The sequence below is a fragment of the Hyla sarda genome, chromosome 6, assembly GCF_029499605.1.
Source record: "Hyla sarda isolate aHylSar1 chromosome 6, aHylSar1.hap1, whole genome shotgun sequence".
Classification (NCBI taxonomy): domain Eukaryota; kingdom Metazoa; phylum Chordata; class Amphibia; order Anura; family Hylidae; genus Hyla; species Hyla sarda.
In genome coordinates this window covers 295,501,341-295,523,130 of record NC_079194.1, presented here as the reverse complement: position 1 = coordinate 295,523,130, position 21,790 = coordinate 295,501,341, and the positions used below count along the sequence as shown (strand labels likewise).

At 45.6% G+C, this 21,790-nt stretch overlaps 1 protein-coding gene across 1 annotated transcript in view; it reads right to left on the bottom strand.

Annotated features, from left to right (window-relative positions):
- Positions 1-21,790, bottom strand: part of LOC130277524 (receptor-type tyrosine-protein phosphatase beta-like) — a 279,946-nt gene that overhangs the window by 90,470 nt on the left and 167,686 nt on the right. Inside the window, exons 25-35 of the mRNA XM_056528200.1 lie at positions 21,465-21,734; positions 19,788-20,042; positions 19,384-19,653; positions 17,707-17,961; positions 17,303-17,572; positions 15,620-15,880; positions 15,215-15,484; positions 13,551-13,811; positions 13,145-13,414; positions 8,323-8,577; positions 7,919-8,188 (exon numbers count right to left, since the gene is read on the bottom strand). Coding sequence (XP_056384175.1) covers positions 7,919-8,188; positions 8,323-8,577; positions 13,145-13,414; positions 13,551-13,811; positions 15,215-15,484; positions 15,620-15,880; positions 17,303-17,572; positions 17,707-17,961; positions 19,384-19,653; positions 19,788-20,042; positions 21,465-21,734 — 2,907 coding nt within the window. The remainder of the gene's footprint in view (positions 1-7,918; positions 8,189-8,322; positions 8,578-13,144; positions 13,415-13,550; positions 13,812-15,214; positions 15,485-15,619; positions 15,881-17,302; positions 17,573-17,706; positions 17,962-19,383; positions 19,654-19,787; positions 20,043-21,464; positions 21,735-21,790) is intronic.

Sequence of the window (21,790 nt, the reverse complement as noted above, 5' to 3'; positions counted from 1 at the left end):
CACACACACACAATTACATACACTCTCAGACAGATACACAAACTTCCCTTTAATCACTTTCTAGTTCTTATCCTGCTCACATGGCTTACTTTGACTGCACATGATCAAAGGTCCTGCTCCCACTGTAAGGAGGGAGGCTCAGACATACAGTGGTCCCTAAACTAACAATGGCCTCAGGTTAAAATATTTCCAACATACAATGGTCTTTTTTGGACCATTGGAACTTAAAACCAGACTCAACATTCAATCTTACAGACAGACCAGATATGCAAAATGTGTCAATGGCTGAAAGAACTGACCAATCAGAACGGGCATTTCACTTTTAAAACACCTGCATTACAGGTTGTGCCTCTCTACAGTACAGGTAGATACTACATGTTCTGTACTACTCTTTACCCATATCATGGTTAGCTGCTCCTTTGGACACCAGGGGAGGGCGGCTCCATTTTACTTTTCTAGGACACTGTGTGTACTGTACAGGACACTGAAGAAGCTCCTGTCCTCTACATAGACAGTGATTACAGCTCCCAGCAGATCTTTCTCACTTTTATATGTAAAGACTTGCTGTATCTGTATTAGTTATTTTTCTTTAATCCTCCCCTTTTTCTATTTATGGAAGACACTTTGGGCCTTCAGAACCAATTACCAGGTTTCCATAGAGTTAAGGTTTCAACATACTATGGTCATCCTGTGACCAATTAATATTGGAACTTAAAGAGTACCTGTCATCAAACCATATTTACTAAACTAACTCAGATTATATTCACTAACTACTCCTAACACCCCTCCTGCCCTCAAAAAAATATCCGAGCTTTAAAAAGCTCTGTATCATACTTTACCCCTTGCTCACATTGTGTGAGCTGCCAGAATGAGAAAGTGGGTATTCCCCAGCAGGGGCGAAATCACTGAAGCCTGCGAGAGCTGTGCCCGGTTATGCCCCGCATGCACTTCCTCAGTTTGGACTTCTGCAAGTCCGGATGGAGACCAAACTAACTGTTTGGGAACAACAGAACAGAGCCACCTAGTGGCTGTTTTTTCAATCACATTAAAAACATATAAAGGTTGAAAATGTTAACAGCAAGTAAATAGCAAAGGGTCTTATAATAAAATAAGGAACAATATACTTGTCACGATGCCGGCTGGCAGGTAGTGGACCCTCTGTGCCAGAGAGGGATTGGCGTGGACCGTGCTAGTGGACCGGTTCTAAGCCACTACTGGTTTTCACCAGAGCCCGCCGCAAAGCGGGATGGTCTTGCTGCGGCGGTAGTGACCAGGTCGTATCCACTAGCAACGGCTCACCTCTCTGGCTGCTGAAGATAGGCGCGGTACAAGGGAGTAGGCAGAAGCAAGGTCGGACGTAGCAGAAGGTCGGGGCAGGCAGCAAGGATCGTAGTCAGGGGCAACGGCAGAAGGTCTGGAAACACAGGCAAGGAACACACAAGGAACGCTTTCACTGGCACTAAGGCAACAAGATCCGGCAAGGGAGTGCAAGGGAAGTGAGGTAATATAGGGAAGTGCACAGGTGATTACCCTAATTGGAACCACTGCGCCAATCAGCGGCGCAGTGGCCCTTTAAATCGCAGAGACCCGGCGCGCGCGCACCCTAGGGAGCGGGGCCGCGCGCGCCGGGACAGGACAGACGGGGAGCGAGTCAGGTAGGGGAGCCGGGGTGCGCATCGCGAGCGGGCGCTACCCGCATCGCGAATCGCATCCCGGCTGGCAGCGGGATCGCAGCGCCCCGGGTCAGAGGACGTGACCGGAGCGCTGCAGCGGAGAGAGTGAAGTGAGCGCTCCGGGGAGGAGCGGGGACCCGGGGCGCTCGGCGTAACAGTACCCCCCCCCTTGGGTCTCCCCCTCTTCTTGGAGCCTGAGAACCTGAGGGGCAGACTTTTGTCAAGGATGTTGTCCTCAGGTTCCCAGGATCTCTCTTCAGGACCACAACCCTCCCAGTCTACTAAAAAAAATTTTTTCCCTCTGACCTTTTTGGCAGCCAAAATTTCCTTGACCGAGAAGACGTCCGAGGAGCCGGAAACAGGAGTGGGAGGAACAGATTTGGGAGAAAAACGGTTGAGGATGAGTGGTTTGAGAAGAGAGACGTGAAAGGCATTAGGGATACGAAGAGAAGGAGGAAGAAGAAGTTTATAAGAGACAGGATTAATTTGACACAAAATTTTGAAAGGACCAAGATAGCGTGGTCCCAACTTGTAGCTAGGGACACGGAAGCGGACATATTTAGCGGAGAGCCATACCTTGTCTCCAGGGGAAAAAACGGGGGGAGCTCTTCTTTTCTTATCCGCGAACCTCTTCATGCGTGAAGAAGCCTGTAAGAGAGAATTTTGGGTCTCTCTCCATATAATGGAAAGGTCACGAGAAATTTCATCCACAGCGGGCAGACCAGAGGGCAAGGGGGTAGGGAGGGGGGGAAGAGGGTGACGGCCGTACACCACGAAAAATGGGGATTTGGAGGAAGATTCAGAGACCCTGAAGTTATACGAGAATTCGGCCCATGGAAGGAGATCTGCCCAGTCATCCTGGCGGGAGGAAACAAAATGTCGCAAATAATCACCCAAGATCTGGTTAATTCTTTCTACTTGTCCATTGGACTGGGGATGATATGCAGAGGAAAAATTTAATTTAATCTTGAGTTGTTTACAGAGAGCCCTCCAGAATTTAGACACGAATTGGACACCTCTATCCGAGACAATCTGCGTAGGCAACCCGTGAAGACGAAAAATGTGTACAAAAAATTGTTTAGCCAACTGAGGCGCAGAAGGAAGACCAGGAAGAGGGATGAAATGTGCCATTTTGGAGAATCGATCAACGACCACCCAAATAACAGTGTTGCCACGGGAAGGGGGTAAATCAGTAATAAAATCCATACCAATCAGAGACCAAGGCTGTTCGGGGACAGGCAGAGGATGAAGAAAACCAGCGGGCTTCTGGCGAGGAGTCTTATCCCGGGCACAGATAGTGCAGGCTCGCACAAAGTCCCCAACATCCGTCTCCAGAGTCGGCCACCAATAGAAGCGGGAGATGAGTTGCACAGATTTCTTGATGCCCGCATGACCTGCGAGATGGGAGGAGTGACCCCATTTGAGGATTCCGAGGCGTTGGCGTGGAGAAACAAAGGTCTTTCCTGGAGGAGTCTGCCCGATGGAGGCAGGAGAAGTAGAGATCAGGCAGTCAGGTGGAATGATGTGTTGCGGAGGGAGATCAACTTCTGAGGCATCCGAGGAACGAGAGAGAGCATCGGCCCTAATGTTCTTATCGGCAGGACGAAAGTGAATCTCAAAATTAAATCGGGCAAAGAACAGAGACCACCGGGCCTGGCGAGGATTCAGCCGTTGGGCAGACTGGAGGTAGGAGAGGTTCTTGTGGTCGGTGTAGATAATAACAGGAAATCTTGATCCCTCCAGCAGATGCCTCCATTCCTCAAGTGCTAACTTAATGGCTAGAAGCTCTCGATCCCCGATGGAGTAGTTCCTCTCCGCTGGAGAGAAGGTCCTAGAGAAAAAACCACAAGTGACAGCATGCCCGGAAGAATTTTTTTGTAGAAGAACAGCTCCAGCTCCCACTGAGGAGGCATCAACCTCCAATAGGAAGGGTTTGGAAGGGTCAGGTCTGGAGAGCACGGGAGCCGAAGAAAAGGCAGACTTGAGTCGTTTAAAGGCGTCTTCTGCTTGAGGAGGCCAGGACTTGGGATCAGCATTTTTTTTGGTTAAAGCCACGATAGGAGCCACAATGGTAGAAAAATGTGGAATAAATTGCCTGTAATAATTGGCGAACCCCAAAAAGCGTTGGATAGCACGGAGTCCGGAGGGGCGTGGCCAATCTAAGACGGCAGAGAGTTTGTCTGGATCCATCTGTAGTCCCTGGCCAGAGACCAAATATCCTAGAAAAGGAAGAGATTGGCATTCAAACAGACATTTCTCAATTTTGGCATAGAGTTGGTTGTCACGAAGTCTCTGAAGAACCATACGGACATGCTGGCGGTGTTCTTCTAGATTGGCAGAAAAAATTAGGATATCGTCCAGATATACAACAACACAGGAGTATAACAGATCACGAAAAATTTCATTGACAAAGTCTTGGAAGACGGCAGGGGCATTGCACAGTCCAAAGGGCATGACCAGATACTCAAAGTGTCCATCTCTGGTGTTAAATGCCGTTTTCCACTCGTCCCCCTCTCTGATGCGGATGAGGTTATAGGCGCCTCTTAAGTCCAATTTAGTGAAGATGTGGGCACCTTGGAGGCGATCAAAGAGTTCAGAGATGAGGGGTAAGGGGTAGCGGTTCTTAACCGTGATTTTATTAAGACCGCGGTAGTCAATGCAAGGACGTAGGGAGCCATCTTTTTTGGACACAAAGAAAAATCCGGCTCCGGCAGGAGAGGAGGATTTACGGATAAAGCCCTTTTTTAGATTCTCCTGGACGTATTCGGACATGGCAAGAGTCTCTGGGGCAGAGAGAGGATAAATTCTGCCCCGGGGTGGAGTAGTGCCCGGGAGGAGGTCGATAGGGCAATCATAAGGCCTGTGAGGAGGTAGAGTCTCAGCTTGTTTTTTGCAGAAAACATCCGCGAAGTCCATATAGGCCTTAGGGAGACCGGTTACAGGAGGAACCACAGAGTTACGGCAAGGGTTACTGGGAACCGGTTTTAGACAGTTCTTGGAACAAGAGGACCCCCAACTCTTGATCTCCCCAGTGGACCAATCCAGGGTTGGGGAATGAAGTTGAAGCCAGGGAAGTCCAAGGAGAATTTCTGAGGTGCAATTGGGGAGGACCAAAAGTTCAATCCTCTCATGATGAGATCCGATGCTCATAAGAAGGGGCTCCGTGCGGAAACGTATGGTACAGTCCAATCTTTCATTATTTACACAATTGATGTAGAGGGGTCTGGCGAGACTGGTCACCGGGATGTTGAACCTGTTGACGAGAGAGGCCAAAATAAAATTTCCTGCAGATCCAGAGTCCAAGAAGGCCACAGCAGGGAAGGAGAAGGCAGAGGCAGACATCCGCACAGGCACTGTAAGACGTGGAGAAGCAGAGTAGACATCAAGGACTGTCTCACCTTTGTGCGGAGTCAGCGTACGTCTTTCCAGGCGGGGAGGACGGATAGGACAATCCCTCAGGAAGTGTTCGGTACTAGCACAGTACAGGCAGAGGTTCTCCATACGGCGTCGTGTCCTCTCTTGAGGTGTCAGGCGAGACCGGTCGACCTGCATAGCCTCCACGGCGGAAGGCACAAGAACAGATTGCAGGGGACCAGAGGAGAGAGGAGCCGAGGAGGAGAAACGCCTCGTGCGAACAGAGTCCATATCTTGGCGGAGTTCCTGACGCCTTTCGGAAAAACGCATGTCAATGCGAGTGGCTAGGTGAATAAGTTCATGTAGATTAGCAGGAATTTCTCGTGCGGCCAGAACATCTTTAATGTTGCTGGATAGGCCTTTTTTGAAGGTCGCGCAGAGGGCCTCATTATTCCAGGACAATTCTGAAGCAAGTGTACGGAACTGTACGGCATACTCGCCAACGGAAGAATTACCCTGGACCAGGTTCAACAGGGCAGTCTCAGCAGAAGAGGCTCGGGCAGGTTCCTCAAAGACACTTCGGATTTCCGAGAAGAAGGAGTGTACAGAGGCAGTGACGGGGTCATTGTGGTCCCAGAGCGGTGTGGCCCATGACAGGGCTTTTCCGGACAGAAGACTGACTACGAAAGCCACCTTAGACCTTTCAGTGGGAAACAGGTCCGACATCATCTCCAGATGCAGGGAACATTGGGAAAGAAAGCCACGGCAAAACTTAGAGTCCCCATCAAATTTATCCGGCAAGGATAAGCGTATCCCAGGAGCGGCCACTCGCTGCGGAGGAGGTGCAGGAGCTGGCGGAGGAGATGACTGCTGAAGCTGTGGTAGTAACTGTTGTAGCATAACGGTCAGTTGAGACAGCTGTTGGCCTTGTTGCGCTATCTGTTGTGACTGCTGGGCGACCACCGTGGTGAGGTCAGCGACAACTGGCAGAGGAACTTCAGCGGGATCCATGGCCGGATCTACTGTCACGATGCCGGCTGGCAGGTAGTGGACCCTCTGTGCCAGAGAGGGATTGGCGTGGACCGTGCTAGTGGACCGGTTCTAAGCCACTACTGGTTTTCACCAGAGCCCGCCGCAAAGCGGGATGGTCTTGCTGCGGCGGTAGTGACCAGGTCGTATCCACTAGCAACGGCTCACCTCTCTGGCTGCTGAAGATAGGCGCGGTACAAGGGAGTAGGCAGAAGCAAGGTCGGACGTAGCAGAAGGTCGGGGCAGGCAGCAAGGATCGTAGTCAGGGGCAACGGCAGAAGGTCTGGAAACACAGGCAAGGAACACACAAGGAACGCTTTCACTGGCACTAAGGCAACAAGATCCGGCAAGGGAGTGCAAGGGAAGTGAGGTAATATAGGGAAGTGCACAGGTGATTACCCTAATTGGAACCACTGCGCCAATCAGCGGCGCAGTGGCCCTTTAAATCGCAGAGACCCGGCGCGCGCGCGCCCTAGGGAGCGGGGCCGCGCGCGCCGGGACAGGACAGACGGGGAGCGAGTCAGGTAGGGGAGCCGGGGTGCGCATCGCGAGCGGGCGCTACCCGCATCGCGAATCGCATCCCGGCTGGCAGCGGGATCGCAGCGCCCCGGGTCAGAGGACGTGACCGGAGCGCTGCAGCGGAGAGAGTGAAGTGAGCGCTCCGGGGAGGAGCGGGGACCCGGAGCGCTCGGCGTAACAATACTAAAAGTTTAGTTTAGTGACAGGTACTCTTTAAGGGACCACTGTATAAAGGGCTGAGACAGATGTCACTAGTAATGAACACACACAGATAAAGTGATCGTCCAGAGTTCCTGCAATCTCCCAGCCTGCTGGAAGTTTCCTACTATGTGCAGACAGAGGGTCCATAAAGACATGGAGGGGGAGTCTAGAGTATAACAATTTGACTGGACGCACAAAGCCCAGACCTCAACCCCATCCAAAACCTTTGGGATGAACTAGATGAGCCAAATCCTCTTATCACCAATGTCTGACCTTACAAATAACGCTCTTATGGATGAATGGGCAAATATTCCCACAGAAAACTCAAATTCTTGTATAAAGTCTTTCCAGAAGAATAGAAGTTGTTATACCTGTAAGGGTGGACCAACTTCATATTAATGCCTATTGATTTAAAATGGGACATCCTAAATCATCCTGGATGTGTAATGTGGAGGGAGCCCAATACTTTTCTCCATATACTGTAGTGTAGATAGACAGAAAGCAAACATATTAGTGCAGCACACCAAAATTTCCAAAGGAAAAAAGGGATGTTTATTCCATCAAGCAGTGTCTTAACATGGTGACATTTCATCTGACTCATCCAGCCTTTTTTGACAAAAACCGTGTTCATACACTTCTTGATGGAATAAACGTCACTTTTGGAATGTTGGTGTGCTGCAGTGATCTGCTTGCTGGATTATTGGACAGTCTCTAACCAGGGCTTCTATATTGGCTGGCACTATATTTATTACACTTTATAAAATTATATAACACAATGTAACCTGATCCAACCAATTAATAGACCAGCACATATCATATCCATAGTCTGTGCACATCAAATATGTTATATTTACATATACCAGTTATAATTGCATATATCCTGTAAATTCCAGTTGACATTATACTTAGTAACAATTTTAGACATCCGGTAGAATCAGCAGTCGAACCAGCTACAGTATACAAAATAATTGTAACAGACATAGTGCACACATGTATTTACCGTAGAATCAGTACTCTTACTACTATGCGGTTGAAAGAGAAATAGCCAAAAAAAAACTATATGTTCATATGTGTGTCTAATAGCATAAATTACATTTATTTTGCTAAAAGAAAAAAAAAACACTACTTAACAAAAAACCTACTTGTATAGACAGATGAGCTGACAGGTGAACTCTGATACCCCCGCACTCCGACTGTGACCACAGATATGGAGTAGTTACTTCCAGATATCAGGTTCTGCAGGGTGACATTTGTTGTGTTACTTGTCTCAGTTAAGTTTGTTGAAGGAAATATCCCATAGGTTATAATATATGACTTATTCACACCGGTCATATTTACTGGTTCTGACCAAGATAATGTCAAATTCCTTGTTGTAATTGAGCTAAAGTTTATGTTTTCAGGTGGGGTTGGACCTACACAAAAAAAATAATCAAATACAGACAGATGAGAACATAGACAGCAAATGTATAATAAGGTAAAAGGGACAGGAACTGAGGTGAATGATGATGATTATAAAAAGTCATTATACTGTAGATCAGATACTCACATGTGGCCTCTATCACTGGAGCAGATGTCTGTCTGCAGTCCCCACTGACTGTCTGTACAGTGACAGTATATTCTCTGCCTGGTAGTAATCCTGTGAAATTCACTTGTGTAGTAGTAGTTTGTATTGTGTTATTGACGGCTCCTGTTACACTAATTATATAATAATCCACTTTTCCTCCTGGATTTGTCCATGTGACTCCAAGAGTATTAACCGACTGGTAATTGTTCAGAGAGATGGAGGAAACTTGTGCAGGAACTGAGGAGAATATCACAGATCACAGACAGGTTAGTTATACAATAGTATATAAGTTATGTTATAGGCTTGTGTCATATCCAGTATCAACTGAATTGTAACTGGTCACTGTGGTGTTAACAGTCTTTTCTAGCGGACGGATAGTGGATGTTTGCAGAGAAAGGCTGGGAGAAGTGAGGAGAAACTTTGTCTCCGTCCCTGTGAGAGCAGGTAGTGGGGATGGAGTGAGAGGGAGCGGGCTGTAAAGCAGAAAACTGTGTCCCTGTGTTGAGGGTCACATTCCACTACAGGGACACAGTTTTCTTCATTACACCGGGACACAGGGCGTACATGGACGTCCTGGTGTGCTACGTCAGAGGCGAATTGTGTCCTTTAGGGTTTAAACTAATTAGTGCTCACCTGTGCAGGTAGTTATAGACACCGGGTCTGATTTAGTTATGTTATTGGCAGATATTGCATACTATGAATGTATATGCATACTATGAATGTATATGTTACAGCCAATTCATTTGTCACTGTTATATTACATATTGTTGTGGCTGATGACGTGACATTGATCTGTACTCGGTATCTGTAGGGCTATATTCACACATAAGAATTTCCGTGCTGAATTCCGCATTGGAATTCAGCAAGGAGATTCTGCAGCAGCAGAGTCTCATTGTATTCAATGGGATTCTCCACAAACAAGGACAAACGCACTTCCTATTAAATACAAAATAGCTGCACTATATTATGCATTAATAAATATGTAAGCCAACTGTGCACTCCAATGCAACTTAAATGATACCAAAGGAACGGGATGGAGCCACCTGTTACTCATAAAAACATACAAGTTTATTGATATACATTAAATTTATTAATTTTGCAATAAAACACACGTAAGGGAGAATCTACACTGAGTGGAAAAGAGGCATCACTCCAGAAGGTCCACATTAAAAAATACATATACAAAATATGAGGCACATATCCCATTTATTGCACAATCCCCATGTGAAAAGAAACTTCATACTGTTACGCCTAGCGCTCCGGGTCCCCGCTCCTCCCCGGAGCGCTCACGGCGTCTCTTTCCCTGCAGCTCCCCGGTCAGTCCCGCTGACCGGGAGCGCTGCTCTGTCATGGCCGTTGGGGATGCGATTCGCACAGCGGGACGCGCCCGCTCGCGAATCGCATCCCAGGTCACTTACCCGTTCCCGTCCCCTGCTGTCATGTGCTGGCGCGCGCGGCTCCGCTCTCTAGGGCGCGCGCGCGCCAGCTCCCTGAGACTTAAAGGGCCAGTGCACCAATGATTGGTGCCTGGCCCAATTAGCTTAATTTGTTCCCACCTGTTCCCTGGCTATATCTAGTCTCCTCCCTTGCACTCCCTTGCCGGATCTTGTTGCCTTAGTGCCAGTGAAAGCGTTCTTTGTGTGTTTATAACCTGTGTACCAGTACCTTTGCTATCTCCCTTGACTACGAACCTTGCCGCCTGCCCCCGACCTTCTGCTACGTCCGACCTTGCTACTGCCTACTCCCTTGTACCTCGCCTATCTTCTGTATCTTCAGCAGCCAGAGAGGTGAGCCGTTGCTAGTGGATACGACCTGGTCACTACCGCCGCAGCAAGACCATCCCGCTTTGCGGCGGGCTCTGGTGAAAACCTGTAGTGTCTTAGAACCGGTCCACTAGCACGGTCCTCGCTATCCCTCTCTGGCACAGAGGATCCACCTCCTGCCAGCCGGCATCGTGACAGTAGATCCGGCCATGGATCCCGCTGAGGTTCCCCTGCCAGTTGCCTCTGATATCACCACGGTGGTCGCCCAGCAAGCCCGACAGATCGCCCATCTAACCCACCAGATGTCAGAAATGTCCACCATTGTGCACCAACTTCAGTCGCAACTTCATCAGCAATCATCTCCTCCGCCAGCTCCTGCACCCCTTCCGCAGCGAGTGGCCACTCCTAGCCTCCGCCTGTCTTTGCCGGACAAATTTAATGGGGACTCTAAGTTTTGCCGTGGCTTCCTTTCGCAATGTTCTCTGCACTTGGAGATGATGTCGGACCTGTTTCCTACTGAAAGGTCTAAGGTGGCTTTCGTAGTCAGCCTTCTGTCTGGAAAAGCCCTGTCATGGGCCACACCGCTCTGGGACCGCAATGACCCCGTCACTGCCTCTGTTCACTCCTTCTTCTCGGAAATTCGAAGTGTCTTTGAGGAACCTGCCCGAGCCTCTTCTGCTGAGACTGCCCTGCTGAACCTGGTCCAGGGTAATTCCTCCGTTGGCGAGTACGCCATACAATTCCGTACTCTTGCTTCTGAACTTTCCTGGAATAATGAGGCTCTCTGCGCGACCTTTAAAAAAGGCCTATCCAGCAACATTAAAGATGTTCTGGCCGCACGAGAGACTCCTGCTAGCCTGCATGAACTCATTCATCTAGCCACTCGCATTGACATGCGTTTTTCTGAGAGGCACCAAGAGCTCCGCCAGGAAAAAGACTTAGATCTCTGGCCACCTCTCCCACAGTCTCCACTGCAATCTGCGCCTAGGCCTCCCGCCGAGGAGGCCATGCAAGTGGATCGGTCTCGCCTGACCCTGGAAGAGAGGAATCGCCGTAAGGAAGAGAATCTTTGTTTGTACTGTGCCAGTACTGAACATTTTCTGGTGGATTGCCCAATCCGTCCTCCACGTCTGGGAAACGCACGCTCGCACTCAGCTCTCGTGGGTGTGGCGTCTCTTGATGCCAAGTCGGCTTCTCCACGTCTCACGGTACCTGTTCGGATTTCCACTTCAGCCAGCTCTCCCCTCTCAGCCGTGGCCTGCCTGGACTCTGGAGCTTCTGGGAATTTTATTCGGGACTCCTTTGTGAATAAATTCCGTATTCCTGTGACCCGTCTTGTCAAGCCACTCCACATTTCCGCGGTCAACGGAGCCAGGTTGGACTGTACCATACGTTTCCGCACGGAGCCCCTTCTTATGAGCATCGGATCTCACCACGAGAGGATTGAACTTTTGGTCCTCCCCAATTGCACCTCGGAAATTCTCCTTGGACTTCCCTGGCTTCAACTTCATTCCCCAACCCTGGATTGGTCCACTGGGGAGATCAAGAGTTGGGGGTCCTCTTGTTCCAAGAACTGTCTAAAACCGGTTCCCAGTAACCCTTGCCGTAACTCTGTGGTTCCTCCTGTATCTGGTCCCCCTAAGGTCATTAAGGACTCTGCCTGCCACAGGAAATGCCCCTCCCCCCCTCCCAGTTCCATCAGGCAAGCTTCTGTGTCCCCTCATGGCCCTCGTCCTGGTGTCACACTGCCCCGTGCCAGGTCCCGCCCTCTGCCCTCTCTCCCCATTCCTACTCCTGCGGTTCTGCCTGCCGTTGAGGAATCCCTCCATCCTTTCCCGGTGTCCTCATCCCAGGGGAGGCAGTTACCCGATAAAGAGAAGGGGAGACCTAAGGGGGGGGGTACTGTTACGCCTAGCGCTCCGGGTCCCCGCTCCTCCCCGGAGCGCTCACGGCGTCTCTTTCCCTGCAGCTCCCCGGTCAGTCCCGCTGACCGGGAGCGCTGCTCTGTCATGGCCGTTGGGGATGCGATTCGCACAGCGGGACGCGCCCGCTCGCGAATCGCATCCCAGGTCACTTACCCGTTCCCGTCCCCTGCTGTCATGTGCTGGCACGCGCGGCTCCGCTCTCTAGGGCGCGCGCGCGCCAGCTCCCTGAGACTTAAAGGGCCAGTGCACCAATGATTGGTGCCTGGCCCAATTAGCTTAATTTGTTCCCACCTGTTCCCTGGCTATATCTAGTCTCCTCCCTTGCACTCCCTTGCCGGATCTTGTTGCCTTAGTGCCAGTGAAAGCGTTCTTTGTGTGTTTATAACCTGTGTACCAGTACCTTTGCTATCTCCCTTGACTACGAACCTTGCCGCCTGCCCCCGACCTTCTGCTACGTCCGACCTTGCTACTGCCTACTCCCTTGTACCTCGCCTATCTTCTGTATCTTCAGCAGCCAGAGAGGTGAGCCGTTGCTAGTGGATACGACCTGGTCACTACCGCCGCAGCAAGACCATCCCGCTTTGCAGCGGGCTCTGGTGAAAACCTGTAGTGTCTTAGAACCGGTCCACTAGCACGGTCCTCGCTATCCCTCTCTGGCACAGAGGATCCACCTCCTGCCAGCCGGCATCGTGACACATACTATTATCAGGTGCAAACACAAGAGATCAGATACATACCAATGATAAGTATTACAAATATGGAGGACCGCTGGAAAGATGCCACCCCAACGCACGTTTCGGGATGCCCTTTGTCCTAGGGGTCGAAGGACATCCCAAAACGTGCGTTGGCATGGCGTCTCTCCAGCAGTCCTACATATTTGTAATACTTATTATTGGTATGTATCTGATATCTTGTGTTTGCACCTTATAATAGTGGGAAGTTTCTTTCCACATGGGGATTGTGCGCAAATAACAGAGTGTAGAATCAGGATTTATACTCCCATGTGGTTTGGTGGACAGAGAAATAGTCAAAAAATGTATTTAAGTGTGTGTCTAATAGCATAAAAGACATTCATTTTTCTAAAAGAAAAAAAGAACTGTTAAAAGAAAAACCTACTTGTACAGAAAGATGAGCTGACAGGTGAACTCTGATACCCCTGCACTCCGACTGTGACCACAGATATGGAGTAGTTATTTCCAGATATCAGGTTCTGCAGGGTGACATTTGTTGTGTTACTTGTCTCAGTTAAGTTTGTTGAAGGAAATATCCCATAGGTTATGATATATGACTTATTCACACCGGTCATATCTACTGGTTCTGACCAAGATAATGTCACATTCCTTGTTGTAATTGAGTTAAAGTTTATGTTTCCAGGTGGGGTTGGATCTGCAAAAAAAAGATGAAAATACAGACAGATGAGAACATATACAGAAAATGTTTAGTCAGGTTTAAGTGACTGTAACCGAGGTTAATGATGATGATTATAAAGAGTCACTATAGATCAGATCCTGAGGATACTCACATGTGGCATTAGTGGCCATCACTGGAGCAGATGTCTTGTTGCAGTCCCCACTGACTGTCTGAACAGTGACAGTATATTCTCTGCCTGGTAGTAATCCTGTGAAATTCACTTGTGTAGTATTAGTTTGTATTGTGTTATTGACGGCTCCTGTTACACTAACTATATAATAATCCACTTTTCCTCCTGGATTTGTCCATGTGACTCCAAGAGTATTAACCGACTGGTAATTGTTCAGAGAGATGGAGGAAACTTGTGCAGGAACTGAGGAGAATATCACAGATCACAGACGGGTTAGTTATACAATAGTATATAAGTTATGTTATAGGCTTGTGTCATATCCAGTATCAACTGAATTGTAACTGGTCACTGTGGTGTTAACAGTCTTTTCTAGCGGATGGATAGTGGATGTGTGCAGAGAAAGGCTGGGAGAAGTGAGGAGAAACTTTGTCTCTGTCCCTGTGAGAGCAGGTAGTGGGGATGGAGTGAGAGGGAGCGGGCTGTAAAGCAGAAAACTGTGTCCCTGTGTTGAGGGTCACATTCCACTACAGGGACACAGTTTTCTTCATTACACCGGGACACAGGGTGTACATGGACGTCCTGGTGTGCTACGTCAGAGGCGCATTGTGTCCTTTAGGGTTTAAACTAATTAGTGCTCACCTGTGCAGGTAGTTATAGACACCGGGTCTGATTTAGTTATGTTATTGGCAGATATTGCATACTATGAATGTATATGTTACAGCCAATTCATTTGTCACTGTTATATTACATATTGTTGTGGCTGATGACGTGACATTGATCTGTACTCGGTATCTGTAGGGCTATATTCACACATAAGAATTTCCGTGCTGAATTCCGCATTGGAATTCAGCAAGGAGATTCTGCAGCAGCAGAGTCTCATTGTATTCAATGGGATTCTCCACAAACAAGGACAAACGCACTTCCTATTAAATACAAAATAGTTGCACTATATTATGCATTAATAAATATGTAAGCCAACTGTGCACTCCAATGCAACTTAAATGATACCAAAGGAACGGGATGGAGTCACCTGTTACTCATAAAAACATACAAGTTTATTGATATACATTAAATTTATTAATTTTGCAATAAAACACACGTAAGGGAGAATCTCCACTGAGTGGAAAAGAGGCATCACTCCAGAAGGTCCACATTAAAAAATACATATACAAAATATGAGGCACATATCCCATTTATTGCACAATCCCCATGTGGAAAGAAACTTCCTACTATTATCAGGTGCAAACACAAGAGATCAGATACATACCAATGATAAGTATTACAAATATGGAGGACCGCTGGAAAGATGCCACCCCAACGCACGTTTCGGGATGCCCTTTGTCCTAGGGGTCGAAGGACATCCCCAAACGTGCGTTGGCGTGGCGTCTCTCCAGCAGTCCTCCATATTTGTAATACTTATTATTGGTATGTATCTGATATCTTATGTTTGCACCTTATAATAGTGGGAAGTTTCTTTCCACATGGGGATTGTGCGCAAATAACAGAGTGTAGAATCAGGATTTATACTCCCATGTGGTTTGGTGGACAGAGAAATAGTCAAAAAATGTATTTAAGTGTGTGTCTAATAGCATAAAAGACATTAATTTTTCTAAAAGAAAAAAAGAACTGTTAAAAGAAAAACCTACTTGTACAGAAAGATGAGCTGACAGGTGAACTCTGATACCCCCGCACTCCGACTGTGACCACAGATATGGAGTAGTTATTTCCAGATATCAGGTTCTGCAGGGTGACATTTGTTGTGTTACTTGTCTCAGTTAAGTTTGTTGAAGGAAATATCCCATAGGTTATAATATATGACTTATTCACACCCGTCATATTTACTGGTTCTGACCAAGATAATGTTACATTACTTGTTGTAATTGAGTTAAAGTTTATGTTTCCAGGTGGGGTTGGATCTGCAAAAAAAGATGAAAATACAGACAGATGAGAACATATACAGTAAATGTTTAGTCAGGTTTAAGTGACTGTAACAGAGGTTAATGATGATGATTATAAAGAGTCACTATAGATCAGATCCTGAGGATACTCACATGTGGCATTAGTGGCCATCACTGGAGCAGATGTCTTGTTGCAGTCCCCACTGACTGTCTGTACAGTGACGATATATTCTCTGCCTGGTAGTAATCCTGTGAAATTCACTTGAGTAGTATTAGTTTGTTTGGTGTTATTGACGGCTCCTGTTACACTAACTATATAATAACCAACTTTTCCTCCTGGATTTGTCCATGTGACTCCAAGAGTATTAACCGACTGGTAATTGTTCAGAAAGATGGAGGAAACTTGTGCAGGAACTGAGGAGAATATCACACATCACAGACGGGTTAGTTATACAATAGTATATAAGTTATGTTATAGGCTTGTGTCATATCCAGTATCAACTGAATTGTAACTGGTCACTGTGGTGTTAACAGTCTTTTCTAGCGGATGGATATTGGATGTGTGCAGAGAAAGGCTGGGAGAAGTGAGGAGAAACTTTGTCTCTGTCCCTGTGAGAGCAGGTAGTGGGGATGGAGTGAGAGGGAGAGGGCTGTAAAGCAGAAAACTGTGTCCCTGTGTTGAGGGTCACATTCCACTACAGGGACACAGTTTGCTTCATTACACCGGGACACAGGGTGTACATGGACGTCCTGGTGTGCTACGTCCGAGGCGCATTGTGTCCTTTAGGGTTTAAACTAATTTGTGCTCACCTGTGCAGGTAGTTATAGACACCGGGTCTGATTTAGTTATGTTATTGGCAGATATTGCATACTATGAATGTATATGCATACTATGAATGTATATGTTACAGCCAATTCATTTGTCACTGTTATATTACATATTGTTGTGGCTGATGACGTGACATTGATCTGTACTCGGTATCTGTAGGGCTATATTCACACGTCAGAATTTCCGTGCGGAATTCCGCATTGGAATTCAGCAAGGAGATTCTGCAGCAGCAGAGTCTCATTGTATTCAATGGGATTCTCCACAAACAAGGACAAACGCACTTCCTATTAAATACAAAATAGCTGCACTATATTATGCATTAATAAATATGTAAGCCAACTGTGCACTCCAATGCAACTTAAATGATACCAAAGGAACGGGATGGAGTCACCTGTTACTCATAAAAACATACAAGTTTATTGATATACATTAAATTTAATAATTTTGCAATAAAACACACGTAAGGGAGAATCTACACTGAGTGGAAAAGAGGAATCACTCCAGAAGGTCCACATTAAAAAATACATATACAAAATATGAGGCACATATCCCATTTATTGCACAATCCCCGTGTGGAAAAAAACTTCCTACTATTATCAGGTGCAAACACAAGAGATCAGATACATACCAATGATAAGTATTACAAATATGGAGGACCGCTGGAAAGATGCCACCCCAACGCACGTTTCGGGATGTCCTTTGTCCTAGGGGTCGAAGGACATCCCAAAACGTGCGTTGGCGTGGCGTCTCTCCAGCAGTCCTCCATATATGTAATACTTATTATTGGTATGTATCTGATATCTTGTGTTTGCACCTTATAATAGTGGGAAGTTTCTTTCCACATGGGGATTGTGCGCAAATAACAGAGTGTAGAATCAGGATTTATACTCCCATGTGGTTTGGTGGACAGAGAAATAGTCAAAAAATGTATTTAAGTGTGTGTCTAATAGCATAAAAGACATTAATTTTTCTAAAAGAAAAAAAGAACTGTTAAAAGAAAAACCTACTTGTACAGAAAGATGAGCTGACAGGTGAACTCTGATACCCCCGCACTCCGACTGTGACCACAGATATGGAGTAGTTATTTCCAGATATCAGGTTCTGCAGGGTGACATTTGTTGTGTTACTTGTCTCAGTTAAGTTTGTTGAAGGAAATATCCCATAGGTTATAATATATGACTTATTCACACCGGTCATATTTACTGGTTCTGACCAAGATAATGTCAAATTCCTTGTTGTAATTGAGTTAAAGTTTATGTTTTCAGGTGGGGTTGGACCTACACAAAAAAAATAATCAAATACAAACAGATGAGAACATAGACAGCAAATGTATAATAAGGTAAAAGGGACAGGAACTGAGGTGAATGATGATGATTATAAAAAGTCATTATACTGTGGATCAGATACTCACATGTGGCCTCTATGACTGGTGCAGATGTCTGTCTGCAGTTCCCACTGACTGTCTGTACAGTGACAGTATATTCTCTGCCTGGTAGTAATCCTGTGAAATTCACTTGTGTAGTAGTAGTTTGTATTGTGTTATTGACGGCTCCTGTTACACTAACTATATAATAATCCACTTTTCCTCCTGGATTTGTCCATGTGACTCCAAGAGTATTAACCGATTGGTAATTGTTCAGAGAGATGGAGGAAACTTGTTCAGGAACTGAGGAGAAGATCACAGATCACAGACAGGTTAGTTATACAATAGTATATAAGTTATGTTATAGGCTTGTGTCATATCCAGTATCAACTGAATTGTAACTGGCCACTGTGGTGTTAACAGTCTTTTCTAGCGGATGGATAGTGGATGTGTGCAGAGAAAGGCTGGGAGAAGTGAGGAGAAATTTTGTCTCCGTCCCTGTGAGAGCAGGTAGTGGGGATGGAGTGAGAGGGAGCGGGCTGTAAAGCAGAAAACTGTGTCCCTGTGTTGAGGGTCACATTCCACTACAGGGACACAGTTTTCTTCATTACACCGGGACACAGGGTGTACATGGACGTCCTGGTGTGCTACGTCAGAGGCGCATTGTGTCCTTTAGGGTTTAAACTAATTAGTGCTCACCTGTGCAGGTAGTTATAGACACCGGGTCTGATTTAGTTATGTTATTGGCAGATATTGCATACTATGAATGTATATGCATACTATGAATGTATATGTTACAGCCAATTCATTTGTCACTGTTATATTACATATTGTTGTGGCTGATGACGTGACATTGATCTGTACTCGGTATCTGTAGGGCTATATTCACACGTCAGAATTTCCGTGCGGAATTCCGCATTGGAATTCAGCAAGGAGATTCTGCAGCAGCAGAGTCTCATTGTATTCAATGGGATTCTCCACAAACAAGGACAAACGCACTTCCTATTAAATACAAAATAGCTGCACTATATTATGCATTAATAAATATGTAAGCCAACTGTGCACTCCAATGCAACTTAAATGATACCAAAGGAACGGGATGGAGTCACCTGTTACTCATAAAAACATACAAGTTTATTGATATACATTAAATTTATTAATTTTGCAATAAAACACACGTAAGGGAGAATCTACACTGAGTGGAAAAGAGACATCACTCCAGAAGGTCCACATTAAAAAATACATATACAAAATATGAGGCACATATCCCATTTATTGCACAATCCCCATGTGGAAAGAAACTTCATACTATTATCAGGTGCAAACACAAGAGATCAGATACATACCAATGATAAGTATTACAAATATGGAGGACCGCTGGAAAGATGCCACCCCAACGCACGTTTCGGGATGTCCTTTGTCCTAGGGGTCGAAGGACATCCCAAAACGTGCGTTGGCGTGGCGTCTCTCCAGCAGTCCTCCATATTTGTAATACTTATTATTGGTATGTATCTGATATCTTGTGTTTGCACCTTATAATAGTGCAAAGTTTCTTTCCACATGGGGATTGTGCGCAAATAACAGAGTGTAGAATCAGGATTTATACTCCCATGTGGTTTGGTGGACAGAGAAATAGTCAAAAAATGTATTTAAGTGTGTGTCTAATAGCATAAAAGACATTCATTTTTCTAAAAGAAAAAAAGAACTGTTAAAAGAAAAACCTACTTGTACAGAAAGATGAGCTGACAGGTGAACTCTGATACCCCCGCACTCCGACTGTGACCACAGATATGGAGTAGTTATTTCCAGATATCAGGTTCTGCAGGGTGACATTTGTTGTGTTACTTGTCTCAGTTAAGTTTGTTGAAGGAAATATCCCATAGGTTATAATATATGACTTATTCACACCGGTCATATTTACTGGTTCTGACCAAGATAATGTCAAATTCCTTGTTGTAATTGAGTTAAAGTTTATGTTTTCAGGTGGGGTTGGACCTACACAAAAAAAATAATCAAATACAGACAGATGAGAACATAGACAGCAAATGTATAATAAGGTAAAAGGGACAGGAACTGAGGTGAATGATGATGATTATAAAAAGTCATTATACTGTAGATCAGATACTCACATGTGGCCTCTATCACTGGTGCAGATGTCTGTCTGCAGTCCCCACTGACTGTCTGTACAGTGACAGTATATTCTCTGCCTGGTAGTAATCCTGTGAAATTCACTTGTGTAGTAGTAGTTTGTTTGGTGTTATTGACGGCTCCTGTTACACTAACTATATAATAATCCACTTTTCCTCCTGGATTTGTCCATGTGACTCCAAGAGTATTAACCGACTGGTAATTGTTCAGAGAGATGGAGGAAACTTGTGCAGGAACTGAGGAGCATATCACAGATCACAGACGGGTTAGTTATACAATAGTATATAAGTTATGTTATAGGCTTGTGTCATATCCAGTATCAACTGAATTATAACTGGTCACTGTGGTGTTAACAGTCTTTTCTAGCGGATGGATAGTGGATGTGTGCAGAGAAAGGCTGGGAGAAGTGAGGAGAAACTTTGTCTCCGTCCCTGTGAGAGCAGGTAGTGGGGATGGAGTGAGAGGGAGAGGGCTGTAAAGCAGAAAACTGTGTCCCTGTGTTGAGGGTCACATTCCACTACAGGGACACAGTTTTCTTCATTACACCGGGACACAGGGTGTACATGGACGTCCTGGTGTGCTACGTCCAAGGCGCATTGTGCCCTTTAGGGTTTAAACTAATTAGTGCTCACCTGTGCAGGTAGTTATAGACACCGGGTCTGATTTAGTTATGTTATTGGCAGATATTGCATACTATGAATGTATATGCATACTATGAATGTATATGTTACAGCCAATTAATTTGTCACTGATATATTACATATTGTTGTGGCTGATGACGTGACATTGATCTGTACTCGGTATCTGTAGGGCTATATTCACACGTCAGAATTTCCGTGCGGAATTCCGCATTGGAATTCAGCAAGGAGATTCTGCAGCAGCAGAGTCTCATTGTATTCAATGGGATTCTCCACAAACAAGGACAAACGCACTTCCTATTAAATACAAAATAGCTGCACTATATTATGCATTAATAAATATGTAAGCCAACTGTGCACTCCAATGCAACTTAAATGATACCAAAGGAACGGGATGGAGTCACCTGTTACTCATAAAAACATACAAGTTTATTGATATACATTAAATTTATTAATTTTGCAATAAAACACACATAAGGGAGAATCTCCACTGAGTGGAAAAGAGGCATCACTCCAGAAGGTCCACATTAAAAAATACATAATCAAAATATGAGGCACATATCCCATTTATTGCACAATTCCCATGTGGAAAGAAACTCACTACTATTATCAGGTGCAAACACAAGAGATCAGATACATACCAATGATAAGTATTACAAATATGGAGGACCGCTGGAAAGATGCCACCCCAACGCACGTTTCGGGATGTCCTTTGTCCTAGGGGTCGAAGGACATCCCAAAACGTGCGTTGGCGTGGCGTCTCTCCAGCAGTCCTCCATATTTGTAATACTTATTATTGGTATGTATCTGATATCTTGTGTTTGCACCTTATAATAGTGGGAAGTTTCTTTCCACATGGGGATTGTGCGCAAATAACAGAGTGTAGAATCAGGATTTATACTCCCATGTGGTTTGGTGGACAGAGAAATAGTCAAAAAATGTATTTAAGTGTGTGTCTAATAGCATAAAAGACATTAATTTTTCTAAAAGAAAAAAAGAACTGTTAAAAGAAAAACCTACTTGTACAGAAAGATGAGCTGACAGGTGAACTCTGATACCCCCGCACTCCGACTGTGACCACAGATATGGAGTAGTTATTTCCAGATATCAGGTTCTGCAGGGTGACATTTGTTGTGTTACTTGTCTCAGTTAAGTTTGTTGAAGGAAATATCCCATAGGTTATAATATATGACTTATTCACACCGGTCATATTTACTGGTTCTGACCAAGATAATGTCAAATTCCTTGTTGTAATTGAGTTAAAGTTTATGTTTTCAGGTGGGGTTGGACCTACACAAAAAAAATAATCAAATACAGACAGATGAGAACATAGACAGCAAATGTAT